The 16,446-nt window shown below is 39.0% G+C and overlaps 1 protein-coding gene across 1 annotated transcript in view; it reads right to left on the bottom strand.

Moving 5' to 3' along the window:
- Positions 1-16,446, bottom strand: part of adgrd1 (adhesion G protein-coupled receptor D1) — a 29,950-nt gene that overhangs the window by 2,138 nt on the left and 11,366 nt on the right. The window contains exons 15-25 of the mRNA XM_069138309.1: positions 6,807-6,880; positions 6,168-6,291; positions 3,466-3,569; positions 3,104-3,215; positions 2,524-2,677; positions 1,469-1,535; positions 1,143-1,209; positions 875-966; positions 643-769; positions 515-556; positions 47-139 (exon numbers count right to left, since the gene is read on the bottom strand). Of these exons, the coding sequence (XP_068994410.1) occupies positions 47-139; positions 515-556; positions 643-769; positions 875-966; positions 1,143-1,209; positions 1,469-1,535; positions 2,524-2,677; positions 3,104-3,215; positions 3,466-3,569; positions 6,168-6,291; positions 6,807-6,880 (1,056 nt within the window). The remainder of the gene's footprint in view (positions 1-46; positions 140-514; positions 557-642; positions 770-874; positions 967-1,142; positions 1,210-1,468; positions 1,536-2,523; positions 2,678-3,103; positions 3,216-3,465; positions 3,570-6,167; positions 6,292-6,806; positions 6,881-16,446) is intronic.

The raw sequence follows: 16,446 nt of genomic DNA, 5'->3' as shown, positions 1-16,446 counted from the left end.
AACAGCTGATTTCTGTTTTTGTAAATCTTTTAACATCTGCACTCACAATATCAGAGTTGAAGGGCTTCACGTTGATGTTTCGGATGGAGCTGCTTGTAAGTGACCACACCTTGGTTTTGTGTTTGAAAGCAGCTCTGACCTACAGAAAGAAGCAGAACCACGACAGACAATGGTTATAAATGTCAGGGTAATTACACATTCAGCTAAATCATAGATCCGAGAGAATATTTGCCCTTCCTTGCTATTTAAAATACATGTCTTCATTAAGACCCTGACATGCTGGTTATTTTTTGTGTGTGGACAGATTAGTACCACAAGACCTGCTAAGTCACAACATTATTTAATATTAAGGTAGGCAGATACTTTTTAAATCTTCAGGCGGAAATTTCCTAGTAACAACATTGGTGGCCATAACATATTTACAAAACAAGACAACAAAAATTATATGTTAGAGTAAAAATAATTATAATAAGTAATATTATAAAACATTTTAACACTGATTTTAGCACCATACCTCTGAGTTGAGAAGGCAGTGAAACAAGAAGACGAAGAACCCCTAAAGTACCAAAAAAAATACTTTAGCAAAAAATTTCACTGTTGGCTACAAATATTTTGTACAAGACCGTGTTGTGAAGAACTTACTTGTAATGAGTTGAATACAGCAAAAATATACAGGAATGGCAAAGACTGCGTATTGACAGCGAGGACACCAAAGATCCAGGAAATGCCGAGTATCGGCAGGAGCACAGCCACCGCCTTTGCAGTCAGCCTTGAATCAAGACATAACCACGCTTATTTCATTAGCTTTAAATAAAATAGCATTATTTAATAATTAAAAGAGCATTCGTCTGATTATGAAACCAAATAAACTCACTTGACTGCATTGGAGTCTCCATGAACTTTGTAATTCTCTCCGCTGATTCGAGATATGATTCGGGTCACAGATATCAGGATGCCTATGTTCACCTGGAAATCAGACAGGAGGGTAAATACATTTAACACACTGGCATTAGAGGTGTGATTGTGTTTCTTTCCTCCCTAAATAGAATACAAGCTGACATTGAACACACATCACATATTAAATCAGGCGTCAAATCGAAACTGTAAAAAGTGACAAAAGCAAATTTTTGCTAATTCCTCACCACAATAACAAACAGGGCCGGTGCCACAAAGGCCCAAATGGCTCCGTTCTTCAGAGACAGCCAACAGCTGAAAGAGAAACAGAAAAGAAAATAAAAGTTACTTTGTATTCCTCCTCAAAGTAAAAAGACACTGTGATGTTGTAATGCAAATATGGACTAACCTGCTGTTCGCCTGAAAGCTTTCAAATAACAATAAACACAGTTGTTTCTAATTTCTTCCACTGCTGTTGTCATTCTTATGCAATGGCCGAGAGCTTAAATTAAATTAAGTGAATTCCAATGCGCTATATACTGTAAATAAATCTTAATGCACAGCTCATACTTACTTGTCGGCTTCACCGTAGCTGTTGAGAGCTGATGTCACGGACACCACACAGATGACCAACGGAGAACCTGGTACAAAGAAACAAAACACATATTTACTATTGCAATAGCAGTCATGATTGGATTCTAGTGGCTCTAACAGTGCCTGGTATTGTTTAAGATGCACACCCTACAAGTTCCAACTTTTGCATAAAGAGCCAAAAGAAAACGTTTTGAAGTGTGCATTATTTAAATCCATGGTTGCTTGCTAGTAGACCCTTTCTTCTTTGCTATTTCCTTTCCTTGCCTTGTGGTCAAAACTCCACAGGATACCTTTAATCAAAGTAAGGCACTCTAAACCTGCGGGCTACTTGCAGGCACCCAGTTGTGGTTTTATTTATCTGCTGTGCTGCTAATTGCTCATTTCCCTGGAAATCACTCTTTATACTCCGCTGCTTTGGTTTCTAGCATGCTACACTAGAAGGAAGCTTTTACTTTGAGGGAGGAAATGAAAGATAAAATATTCAACAGCCTTTATCACAGCCAATAGCAGCAGCGATTAATTACAAAACCACTATTTATATACTTTTTTTTATGCATAACAGCTATACTTCTAGCTGTCAAACAGTCTCCAGCACATAATTTTGCAGTTGGCCACACCACATGAAAAATGACTCTGGCCAGAAGAAAGGAAGTCATAAAAAAAGGATCGTTTTTCAACTAATGGGTTCAACATGTAAAAGAGAGACTATGCATTTCCCAGCAGGCAAAGACAGTATACGTATGTTCAACATTTGTTTTATCTGTCCGTCAAACTCCAGTTCAATGAGATCAAGAGAGGCAAATGTTAGACTGGAATGCACTGTAACTCAAAGCATATTTATTTAACCTTGTCATGTCATACTTACTTAGTTTTTTAATATATAATATTTGCTCAGAAAGGTGAACTTAAAAAAGCACAGAAACCAGAACATTGGATTAAATTAGAGACGATAAAATAAGATGACATAGCAACAAAAATCAGGAAAACATTACAGAAGAAATACATGCATCTTTGAGGACTGCAGAGAACACCTACCCCAACCAATGCCGTAGTAGTAGAAGTGTTTGCTGCCCTCAGAGCCGAACACCTTGACCACCATACTGTAGAGGTGGAGGCCCTCCACCAGCATCCAGGCGAAGGCGCTCAGAAAGAAGAAGTGAAGCAGGACGGCCATGACCTTACAAGGCAGCTGGGACAGAGGACACAAATCAGGCTTTTACCATCACAACGTTCTCTTTTAATTTCCATTTTTTTTCCTTAGGTTTTTTTATGCTTCACCATTTAAAATTCTACTTTTCCTTTTTCTCACGGTATTAACTCTGGCTTGTCTTACACATGGCAACATTTAGCATTTTTACACTTTTTAACATCATCTTGGTGTTTTACAAATCTGGTGTATTTCTTATTATCGATCCTATAATCTCCCTGAGGTATCCTCATCATCCTCACTATCGTTGGTTTAATCATCTATATTATCACAATCAAAATTTGTTATCCTCTTCATCATGTTAACAACAGTAAAACCACCATCACTTGTGTCATCATTATGCTGCTAATCATTGTCTCCATCTTCATCATCATCAATAATAAGTAAGACGCTCTCCTGTGTACCTACCGTGCCCGGGTCAAATCGAGCGCTGATGAGCAGTAAGATCTCAGCCACCAGGATGGCGAAGGACAGGTTGGCGTGGATGTGGTAGCGTTGGTTCCGAATGGTACTCACTGACCTGCATAGCAGCAAAATGACAACATTACATTAACTTCCTATTAGTGCTTTGGTAATAAGATTGTAGATATAAAATTAAAAAAACGCATGTTTTGTATACAGATGTACAGCAGGCCACATGTTTACAATCACGTATTCATTAAATTAAAAAATGTACAGTATATATTAAGTAGAGCTCACAGAGTTCATTTCTAAATATATTCATTGATAAACAGTGTGATAATAAAGCACAACTGATTGATAATACTCACGACAGGACTGCAAAAGTGACCAGAGTGATGGCAAGACAGAAGATGGAAATGGAGCAGCCAACATAACCAATGGTTGATAGTGCCACCCTGTGGCCGGTGGTGAGCTGTGTATAGAGACACATCACCATCAGAAACGGACAAGACAACTTGTAAAATCATTTTGGCCTACACATTGAGTCAGTACTTGTGCCACAACGTATTATGACCCACAGCTGATGAACCCAGGTTTCATTCAGCCTGTTTTACCAGCCGGGAAATTAGGGTTTATGAGGAAGAACACACGACTAACTCTTATTAGTATTTCTCAGGCAGGCTGCTGTCCAAGACTGGACATCGCACCATAAACTCATCTAAACCGTATGCATATATCCTCCTGTGTTTCTAAATGGCAATATGTTCTTTCTTTTTTTCTTTTTTTTGACATGTTTTAATTATTTTTGATGTAAAGCTGTATTTGTATGGGGTCTCTGTAAAAGTACAGTCACATACCTTTCTTTTATAATTTTAGCACAAGTAAAATGTACATTGTCCAAAAGTTAAAGAGTGAGAGTGATAATTGTGTTTTCTATAGGCACACATCCATGGCACACGGCCGAGTGCATTGATGTTGTTTTGGAGTTCAGGCTATTTTGAGGGTTTGGGTTTGATTCTCCATTAACTGTCTACACATGTGCCTTGTCATTACGAGGGCAGAGGAGTCACAGCCTTCCAGAAAAGGAATACGTGGGATGTTCCCTCGCAGCCCACTAATTAGAGACTTGCTGAGGGAAAGTATAGCATCAAATAGACTTGTTTGCCTTAAATACAGCATTGGCCCACTTAGCTGCAATACAAAGTCCTCTTTTCTATTTAGAGAGGCCATTGTAGATGCTAACTGTAGTCCCATGGTGCATATTCTTGGATAACAAAGAGTGAGACTGTGGTGACATTATGTACAGGTTTGGTATTCTAAAATGCTCTACATGCAGATGATGTAGATGTAAAGTACTGTGTAGAACAGTGGTCAGAGGACAATTTAAAATGACAGTTTTTGGTCCCCTGAGAGACCAAAAAGTGTCCTTAAGGAATGCACCACTGACCTGAGCAGTGACCCAAAAGAACCACATTTAAGCATGGCTGTCCAAAGTACTTCTATATAAAACCTCCAGTGAAAAGCGATATTGTACTGTAAGTCTGCTTACAATTGACCCACAGGGAGGGACGATAAACTGTCCAAAGGCTGCAGTAGGGGCCTCTGGTTGGTTGGTGGGTTGCTGTGTGGTAAACCACTGCTTCCTGTCCAATTATGTTCCTACAAATCTACTTTATGACAAAGATACAGAGGGAGAGGTACTCTTTTTAATATAACTGAATAGCGTTTATAGAGGAATAAGCCTGTGTCTAACGGATTAAATGCACTGTGGTGAGATTCTACCAAAGTCCTTTTTCTCAACAAACATCTTGACTTGTTATACAGTGTTTGGAAGATTTAGGTGCACCTATTTGGTTAAGTTTTCAGGGGTCATCTCCCAAGGACATTTTTACACTTTTCAAATAAATATATGAAATTTCACAAACTTTTTGACCATTATTATTAATACATTTGAGTAAAGTTTTCCCAAACATGTAAAAAATGAGAGCAGATAATAAAGAGCACCCAAAAAGCCTAAAGATAAATACAAAACATTTAATGTGGGAGAAGTCATTAATTCACTTTTGATGCTCTCCAAAGTGATTCAGTTTAGTTGGTTTTTGGGCACCAACTAAGAGAACCAAAAGGTTTTTGGGCACTCTAGCTAAGCCTTATAATAGTAGGAAAACCCTGCATAGCAGTACAGGTGTTACTAATAAAATCAGTGGTTGCTTCGGTCTATTCAAATGTTCCAGTAAGCTATTACAATTTGACAGTGAGCCAGCCAGCATTTTGCGCTCCTATAGATGTATAGTAAGAACTGGATACTGGCACATTCACTTAAACTCAAATGTTTTGCGGAGCACATTAACCAAACACGTTTTCTGGCCTCTGGATGTAATTCTCAATTGTGTGGCCCACTAAACATGCAGATCTGGGTTTCTCCCACTGACCCCTACTGCACTTTATGAATATAAAACCTCTATTTTCAATTATTTTTCTTCTGTGAAACAGCAGTATTTGACCTTATTTTCACTTCAAGGCATCCTGTTAACAGTTCTACTAAGTCTCTTTTATAATGGTGGCCGACTCGAAAGTGCAAAACCTTTTTTTGGTGTTGGAGTACCGTGACTGATCACTGGTACAAATTAGCAGCAATGCTAAGTGGCATTGCCATGTATAACTACCTTAAGAGGCCCCTTAAGTAGCTAAATAGAGTACAACCATCTTGTACCTGTCATACTATTAGATAATAAAATATCTTTTGTAAAAAAGGCCTATGCGAAACCTACAATAATTGACCAACTAACAACTAACAAATGTTAGCTGATGGGTTAGAAAACGGTTGCCTTTTACACATACAAGCATTTATTTGTTGCACTGTTTCTAGAAACTAAATAATTAAGTCTAATATTTACTCTGATTTATTTTCCACCAACCCGTGGGAATATGTGATCTTAAAACTTGGTGCTGGCAGGTAGCATAAAGTCGATTTATCTGAGCTTTTCACTGAACTGATTAATCAATTAGATTAATTATTAAATAATTAGAAAATGTAGAGCTGCTTTAAAGAGCAGCCGAAACATCCTACCTTCAGGGGCACGACTTGCATGAGGATGGCAAAGTTGGTGAGGTGGTTGCACAAACACACCGAGTACGTCATGTTTCCATCTGAGCGTACACAGCCTTCGTTGGACCATACTCCCTCATTAGAGCTGAGAAGGACAATAATCAGGTACATAAAAATCAAAACATAAAGAACAAATTTAAATAAAAAATACACAAGGTATTCATCAGACTGCTGCTGGCAGGAATCACTCAATGTAATCCATAATGTAATCCACTGTGGGAAGCACACAGGGAATTTTATTTTACCAGGGCAATCTGACAGGGCAATAATAATAATTCACTTTTTTTTTTTTTTAGCTTCAGGGCAAAGGGGAATAAGACAGGGAAGCCTCTGATTCCAAATAAAACACACTCCCTTTTAAAATGGTTTATGCTTTTTAACTGGTGTTTTGGCTCCATTTATCAAATCACAGTATTGTTACAGAGGGCTGTTGCTCAACACGCAACAAACTGAAACAGCAACATGTGTAACGCTGGATGTTTTTGATTTGAAGAGGAAATCTACTTTTTTCCAAATCACTGGTCATTTCTTCTGATGTAAAACCTTAAAATCTTATCAGCATTCAAGATAAAAATCTCTTTGGCTCTACATCTGACCCACCTGTAGTCCAAGAAGGCACAATAGAGGAAGACTTTATTGCTCTGATTCAGTACTTGGTCCTGCTGTTCTTTAGTCTGAAAGAGAATAGCAAAATAAAATTTAGATCGTGCCCATTAGATTACCCAAAATATCCCCAAATTCAGAGCTTGGAAAATGTTCTTTGACCCACAAAATTGCATGTCATATTTTAAACGGCAGTAAGAAGCCTTCTTTCTTCAATGTTGCCTGGCTTTTCTTACTTTATGTCCATATGTTCAACAGAGGCATCATGTCTTAATATTAAAACAATAAAAAAAGATACTGTACTGTGTACAGCTTCATTATTTTTACTTGTGATACAAAATACATAATGCTTCATTGATGCTTAAATGCCGGTGAAAGAAGTCTCCAGCTAAAGAGATCTGAGATCATACTCAAGGAAAGACAAGACGCAGATGGACACTCAGCAAAGGTGATTAATACAGCGAGTGAAAATCCCTTCTGTCGTCAAGAATCTTATTTGATTATAAATCACTTTTTCCATGTCATTCCTCAATATGAGATTTGGAGTCCCTAGAGACAGTGAGCTAATGGCTACAGTGCAAGAATGCAGTAATTGGGGTTTGGCCCTGGTTTCAGGTCAAACCACTACCCTCCTCAATCTGTCATCTGAAGAAAACAACACTTCCATTGGCTGCTTGGGTGTACACTGAGAGACTGCACACCTCTTCTCATTCCCCAAGCCTTGACTCTCAGACTGAATAAGTATATGATTAGATGGACTGCGTCTGCACCATTTCCTTCTGGAAAAAGTGAGAGTCGGAGTGAAGCTGACAGTCAGGCTGTCTGTTTCCTGGCCCATAGGCTCAGTGATTCATATTACAAAGCATAGCACAATACCTTGACTTCATTGTGTAATCAAATCGCTGCTCTCATTCTGTCTGTTTTGCACATGCGGCTCTTTAGTCATCCTGTATTGAGATGAATGCAACGGATTGATATTCATCGTGGCCCATTAGAGCCAGCAGGACAATGGATCCAAGAGGCATGAGAGGGCAATAAATGCAGCCCGTCATCGCCAGCCACCAGCCAACTTTGCAACCAACCTTGTGGGTGAATTTACTGGTCTCCTGTGGGCTTTAATAACTCACATTTCTTGTTGGGTGTAAATGAAAGCAGATGGCAGAGAGACAAACCAGCACACTGTAAGTCTTGCATTACAGTGTCATATTTTGCTGTTACTGAGCCTTTAATGATCATGTGCAACGAAGGAATACTAATTAGCCTTATTAAACTCTAAATGTAAACCCTCCCTCATGGGAAACAATCCATCATTATCAAACCCTGATATGTACCAGATACAAGCTGAAATATACATTGACTAACAGACCATTACTCATACAGTATAAGGAGCACTGTTTGGCCCTGTTTCCTCTCTAGCAACTGTCTGTTTGTCGTATATGCAGCTTGGATTTTTCCAGTTGATATCTCAGAAGAGGTGCAGGAACCTGAAAGTCACTGTGTTTAAATGCACTTGGAGATCTAGCCGAGCTTTGAGCGCACGCTGTTGTTCCCCCGGTGCCTCGAGGCCTCAGCATCTACCAGCCAAGACTGCAGCTGGCGCTCCAACTCTTTATTAACAACAGAAGGCCAGCAAACACCGCCCTGGAAATCGCTTTGAGCCTCGCAAAGACAGCATAACAGAGAGGAAGACGAGAGAGTGAGAGCTGGTGACGGGAGAGTGATGCAGAGTGACAGGATGATAAAAGGAGAAGTCTGACAGAGAGAGGCTGATAAATCATAGATAGTCAAGGTGTCTGTGGTACTTCTATGTTAAAGTGTCCTACTTGGTGCAGCTATCAACCACAACTTCATCTAAAGTCCTTATCTGGGACTGGCCACTGGATTTTACAGCATTGGAGTTCAACAATGGCAAACGTATTTTTCTATTTTCCAAACAACTATCAGGTATCAGTATTCGGGTCCAAGTGGGAGCAGGACAAAACATGTAATATATTCCATTACAAGAAAATGTCCTGCATTCACAATACTTATGTAGAAGCACAATAGATTCATTAGCTGAACGTATAAAAGAAAACAGTTCTTATTTTTAATACAATAATATTTTGATTTAATAATATTATTACATTATTTGATGCATTTTACTGATATCTAGTATCTCCCAAATCTGCAGCTCTCATAAATGATTAATGATGTATATATACATATACAGTATATACATATATATAATTACATACATATAATTGAATATATATATATATATAATTTTTCACCTCTTTGGAAGTGTCAAACAGTTTAAATGACAGCAACTGAGAGTTCAAGAGAAGAAATCTGAAACGTAGCTCAAGTCTAAAATCAGTATATTTATTTTTAACAGTATATTGTTTATTGTAAGTGTTATTTTTGTAGTGTAAAATCTTAATATGAATGTTAACAATGGCTCTAAATTCAATGTATAAAAAGTATAGGAATGAAAAGCAGAAGTAGCCTTGAAAATATGAATCTACTGGCAGCTAATACATAAAGTGAGGTTGAAACAGCTGCAGAGGGATAAAAGTACTGTAAATCATGATGCAACCCTTTTGAAGTCGTCATCCAAACATGCCTGAAACACTGGTGGCCAGTCTTTTGTTTTTTTATTTTTTTTTGCCTGGGTTGGGCTACAGGCACTGAGGAACACGGGCCATGCTTTTGTCAGGCTTCGTGCACTTGCTTTGGCTCCAACGATAAAGGACTGTTACAGTTCCTCAACAATTGAATCAGAAAAGAAAACACTTCGTCCAACAGCTCAGCTTAGCTACGGAGTCTGTCTCTTTACTTACCAAGCAAAAGGAGAAACCAAACAAATCTCGGATTTCAAAGAGTTTTTTCTTTTTAAATTTAAACGTTTAAATTCAATTGAAATGAATCTGTCCAGTTCATCCTAAATATAATAAAAGTTTGTCTCGACTTGGCCCGTATTCTGCTTTTCTGCTTAATAATTATACAGCTAGAAATAGCTGAGCGTGGTTATGTATGTCTATAAGATCAATAAAATTGGAGCTCTGATAACTTTTTCATGTCCACCCTGGCCAATCTACTGATGGCAAAAATAAATAAAGTTGGAGTTCAAAGTACCACAATGTGTCCCTCTCATCTCAATAATGCAAATATTAGCTCTGATTTGATGCACTTTTTTCTTGTGAGGTTTGCATCTCATGAATCCCGTTATTTTATTTAGTTTCAGGCTTCTGTGTCACTGTGCTCATTTAACACACATTTAGTTGTATTAGATGGAGGCAGGATGAGGAAAAGCCAGTGTTGTATTAGTGTTTATTGCTCGGATGGCATCTCAATTTACAGTTAATTTCATGCTCAATGTTAATTACTAGTAAAATGCTTGATAAGTAAAAACAAATTAATTTCCTCATTTGAAGCAATGTTTCATTGAGTTTGCTGACTGAATTAAGTATCGAGTTTGTGGCTTTTTGGTGTAAGGTCACTGCTTGTAAAATCCATCCATCCATATACTGTACTCAATTATTGTTTAGAGGGTAGTGGGGTGGGTGGAGCCTCTCCCAGCTTGTAACCAGTCAATCAAAGGGCTTTAATGTAAAAGTCTTTTGTTTATTAGGAAAATGTAATGTTGGAATTCAGAGGGCTGAGTGGTGTATCCTGATGGCTTCCTAATGGGAACACAGCTCTACGAAACATTCACACCACATTCATGAGAACCACTGGCTGCTGTCTGATGCATACATCCCCCTGTAACTCAAAGCAGGCCTTGTTCTCTTGCTTTTTAAAGACTGTTGAGCGTTTTGGGTAAAAGATGACAAGGGATGAAAATAAAAACTCTCATGCATTACAAAAGCATATAAGTCTTAGATGACACACACACACACACGCATACGCACAACCCAGCAATTTGTGTAAATGCAAGCCTCTTCGTCCTCTGTGGTGTCTCTCAGGACGTCTATGAGTGGCAGAGCTGGAAGCCGAAGCCTCGCTGTGGTTGAGCTAGCTGTAGCAAACACCAACAGCATATGTCTCAAGAAATCGGGCAACTTCAGGCCAATTTAAATCTTAGCATCTGACAGCTGGTTCTCAAGCAAGGCACAAATAAAGACAGAACGGAGAAAAGCTACACGGCAGACGTCATTCTGGTTTCAACAGCCAATTCAAAACAGAAACGCCAGAGCCGGTAGAAATACAACCCAAAGACTTGAAGTGTATACACGCACACGCACACGTACTTCTGTCTGAAATAATTTATTGTTTATTGAGTTAAAACTTTCAAATTGATTCACTTGCAGCTTTCTATTCACCAGCAGCAGTTGTGTACAGTAAAACTAAGCTGTACAGAAACCAGCTCAGCAGCAGTAAGAGAAAATCTTTCAGCAACAGTGGACACTAAAATCTATCTGGTCTGAGTTCTAACTTTACTCTTGACCCTTTTTTGAAAAGAAAACCATATAATATCTAAATCCTATCATATTCAATAATACAGCCACTCGTTCCACCAGTACAACAATATGATGCCACAAGCAGGCATATTACAGGAGCAGAGAAGTAAAAAAAAACCAAAAAACTTGTATTTAAAAAAAGACTAAATTTAAAAAGCAGTGAGGAATTACACAACAGTGTCAGTGGAGCAGCAAAAAGGAGCAATCTTCTCCTTTTCCCTCAAATGTTCCAAATATTTCAGAGCACAGGGAGCCAGGGTATAATTTGGACTGCACTTTCTACATTTGGTATAGATATCACTTTTGTAACTGCCAACGGGCTCCATAAAACCACTGAAACTCATCAATCACACTTAACACAACTACAAGACTTAAAGCTACTATCACTTGTTTTTTTTTGTGAGTGCTCAGTAGGTGAGTATGTTTGTTAAAGTATGAGTCATGAAAAAGGCAGATGCAGCCAGGGGTGGACAATGGCTAAATTGTTCTGCAGAACAACAGAGACCATACATGCATGGCTACAAAAGCTACATTGACTAAATTTAGTAAGGGAAGGAAACACTTTATTGCAATATGTCTGGGAACGGCACACAGAGGTATAGTGTAACATTACTCAGTCCAGCACACTGAAAAAAACCCCCAACAACCACAGTTCAAAACTTGACCCGCAGTGTGAGATGAAAAAAAAAATCAAAAATTAAAGCCGCCTTAAGGTCAATATGAACTATAGTATTACACAAGCTGTGGTGACTCTGACGGAGCACAGATCTTATCGTTGTTGTTACAGGGCTTTTCAATCAGAGGCCGGCCTCATCCACAGTCAGCATGTGGAGTAAGAATCTGAATCCACGCAGCAAAAACACAACTGGCCTTGAGTGAGATCATGGTGTCAGGAGACATGTAAAAGACATGCAGCTGCGGTCTCCGCTCGGTCTCCGAGGTCCACACAGAAAACAGCGAGACGTGTTGATATTCACGCAAGGTGTGAGGAAAGCTGGGGACATTTAAACAACCCCAGAAGTTACAGAGTTCTTTTTGATAAGGTGAGTGGTGGCTGTTCACAGAAGTACCGTAGATGTCACTTTGGTGATTTTTTTTCTTTTCGATCTGACCTCACATGACAAAGGGAGATGTTCTCCATGCATGAAGTCACGTGTTTGATTCCCACGGGCTTCCATGTGGCCCACTGCAAATTTTTTGTTTCCTGGTATATTTCTGAAGAATAACAGGTTTGCATTTCAAAGGCTGCATTTTGAGCCTTTGCAGTATAATTCAACTGAAGGGAATACATTGGATCAAATAAAGTTAAATAGAGTTACACATTTTATCGCTGTTTTTTCACAGTTAAAACCAGAACCAAGATTTCACTGAACAGCGATTCTGCAGGATTCAACAAATTAAATTTTGAACTTTTAAAGACTTTTTTAATACAGCATAAAATTCAATTTAATACATTTTTCACAATCGTACTGGACAAAGTATCAAAGCATGCCAGAAAACTAATAGGGACTATCCATTTGTTCGTATTAAGGCTGTAATGACTATTTTAATTTTAAGTTAATTTGTTGATTATTTTTTATTATCAGTGGTAGATTGTTTGATCTGTAAAATATGAAAACTGTAAAGAATCACAACTTTATAAAGCCTAGCGTGAAGTCTTCAAATCACTTATTCTGTTTGACCAACAGGTCAAAACTCAAAAACATTCTGTAAACCAACTGATTGATTTAATAAGTTGATCAACAAAAAAGTGACTAATTGTTCTCGCCATAATAATAACATATAACAATATTTCCTTATTGTATAATTATTTAAATCACTGCAACCTGGATCGGGAGAAAATGGGTGCATTAACCCAGTGAAAATATTCATTCCTTTAAGTTAAGTTTTTGTTAAAATAAGCATCATTATTGTTAGATGATGATTCCCAGCTACATTAGCTCCCATAACACATACTCCACAAAGACGATCCAGCCTTTTGCACATGAAAACCACAGTGACAACTAATCCAAATTTATCTTCAAGATGTAAAAGGTCTCCCGACATTGTGCTACTGATATTACTACAGGAGGCAAGAGAAAATATTTCAGGCATTTGTAAACATAATTTCAAGACTTTTTATTTAATTTTATGGCCTTTTTAAGGACTCTAAATTAAAGTTAGATTTTTTTTTTTTTTTTTTTTTTTTTTTTTTTTTTTTAAGACACTGTCATATAAGAGATATTTGACATTTTGTTTACTATAACTACAAATCTATTCAATGCAAACTTCCCTTTCTCAAGTAGAGTTTTGTCACACAGGTTCACAAAGGCTGATACACAACTGGAGGGTTTGAAATTCATTGTGAGTGTCATTTCACAAGTGCTAAATCTTTTTTACCCACACAGAAAACTCCCTGTCTCTGTGGGGGCAGATTGGGGGCCCCGACTGCGTTCGTGCATCACGTAGCTAGAGGTGGTGGTTACAGTGTTGGGACGCTAAATGGGAGGAGCTGTACAGAGTCTTTTGGCAAGTGAGGAATAGCAATAGCCAGACCTCCATCTGTGATTGATCACTGTGCTGGCTCACACAGCTTGTGTTTGTATGTGTACGTTGGTGTGGGGATGGGTGTGGGTGGAGGGGAGAGAGAGAGAGACACAGAGAGAGAGAGAGAGAGAGAGAGAGAGAGAGAGAGAGAGAGAGAGAGGGAGAGGGAGAAGGAGAGGGAGAGGGAGAGCGAGAGAGGAGAATCTTTGCCCACAAGGTTTAAGCTGGGCGTGTGCTGAAAGTTATAAAAAGACTGGCAATAAAGCACGGATACTGTTATGTCAGAAAGGACTGATACCAGCATCGGCTCACATGTTTAAATGATTAAGTGCGGCTATCACAACGCGTTAAATAACCTTTGTGTGTTTACTTTCAAAGTCAGTGAACAATCAGTCCATTATTTTCCACACGTAAAAGGAAGCTCTAACAAGTCTAGACGTCTTTGTCTACACAAACCTTTCTGTCGCTGACCTTTTTGCTCACTTCCCACCAAACTTTCTTTCATGTCTTTTATTTTGGGGGGAAAGCGATGGATTGAATTAAATGGAAAACTTAGTCACTAACAGTTGATGATAGCATAACTGTACAGTCACTTGGTGAATATTTGAACTGATTAAGAGCAACAATGATTTCACCTGAGTCATATCAGTTTGGTATTTTCATCATTTTTAAAGTAGGCTACAGCAAGAGATAAAGTTAACATTGCTTAAACACAAGTTTAGAGGGGGTGGTTCTCAACTGGTTTAACCTCAGGACCAGCATTTTTCCTTATTCATTGAGTTGCAAAACAATTTTTTATTTTTTTATTTTGAGCCACTCAAATTTATCTCAGAAAAATAGTAATGCACAACGCCCTTGTGCACTATTAAAAACACTTCAATAGTAACCCTGTTTACAAATGCTCAAATAAGAGCAAACTACTGATGTGACGTAGGCAGCAAACGGCAACTGCATGTGTGCTGCATCTTGGGGAATGTATGTTCTTCAAAAATAAAAGCAAAGCATCAAAAATTCTGTATATATATATATATATATATATTTACAATAAAAGGTTGTTGTTTTTTCAGCACAAATCTACAACCTGCTAAAAATGACCTCGCAACCCACTTTAGGGTCGTGACCCACCACTTAAGAACCTTTAGAGGGGCTAGTGGGAGGATGTTGTTTTGGTCTGCTTTGTTCAGAGCCAGCTGTTCCCCTCTGTTGCAGTCTTCAAGCTTAAATTAAGATAAGTCAACCGGCTGCAACCTCATATCTATCGTACAGATATAGCAGTTGTTGCGCTAGTCTCTGCCAGACAAAGATTTAAGTTATTTAAAGTAATTTATAGTGAAATAGGAGTGAACTAAGAGACAGATAGGGACCACCAGCACAGTACTGCCACTTTATTCCCCCTCTCACCTCGGACCTTCTTATGGAGCTGCCAGACTAACACACCACTTTATAAGTCTGTAAAGTCAGGCCCCCTAGTCAAAATCTGTTTTTCAAATTCTCCCAGTTTTGACCATATAAATTGACTTCGCTCATGAAATCAATCTTTCCATTCATTCACTTCATACCATCAGTGTGATGCTTTGATGGAAGAAGAGGACAGAGAGGAGGTGTAGGCCTCTTTATGTATGTATTAATGTTTAACTACAGACCCAGAGGCCTCCCAGCCTCTTTTTTCTCTCTCTTCTTCTCTCCTTCAGCAATCGCAAACTAAACCGGAGTTAGACAGCGGTAATAAATCACTGATGGAGCCAGGGTCCAATCAACACCACAGTCGAATGGCGTGAGAAAGCATGCAGGCCTCCAGCAGCCTTGATAACACCTTGTCAGGGTATCAAACCTGCGCCATGCCACATAAAGTGTGATGGCGGCACCTCGACTCTGACTGAGTCAGCTGGGAATGGCATGACCTCACCAGGCTGTTTCACTGAGCTCAGAGGGCATCAATCAAGGGTGCAAGGTCACTCCGACACCGACCACATGGCTGCGGCCTCGGCTTGAGCGAGCGGTACCTGCCACGACACAAGGTTTTTTTTACAGGTGAGTGACTCCATCAATCCATGGTATGTTTTATCATGAAAGGTGTCCGATAGAGAAAATGAATGAGATCTGGGTCTGAGCCATGACTGTTTGTACAGTATAGAGGTGGCACAGAGGACTTGTTGTAGCCATGACAGCATGAAAAGACAGATGAGGGAGCTGACACATTTCTGCTTCAGACACATTCGGCTCCCCCACCAGGTTTTAATGAAGTCACTGGGTGCTTGTCTATTCTCAGGAGATAAACAGTTGCAAATCACTTACTCTCACTGAGTGAACTGATGCCATGAGAGGAGGACATCTTTGAGGATTAACTGGTGCAGACAGTGAAGACCAACATTAACAATGACGAGTAGCGTCTGCCACATATTGAGTGAGCCGCTCTCGCTGCCTCCAAGCTCGGGAGGTGATAAGTTTCCACCCACTACCAAAGACATTAAAACTCCAAAAATAGACACTTTTTGACTAAATCCAACTGAAGGTCTGTGCAGCCAACCACTTATAGCAAAATAACCCAATTTCTGGACACGATCACAGCCAAAAGCACTGCGTGCCAAATTACAATGCAGCTCCTCAATATAAATCATCGCCTGAGCTATGTTAGGTTGAAATGTGCTGGCATGCTGTGTTCCAATCATCAT

This window comes from Embiotoca jacksoni, unplaced genomic scaffold (assembly GCF_022577435.1).
Source record: "Embiotoca jacksoni isolate LCO1_2020_lvr unplaced genomic scaffold, fEmbJac1.0.p SCAF_8, whole genome shotgun sequence".
NCBI classification, from domain to species: Eukaryota; Metazoa; Chordata; class Actinopteri; family Embiotocidae; genus Embiotoca; species Embiotoca jacksoni.
This window is presented reverse-complemented; position numbering and strand designations above follow the sequence as displayed.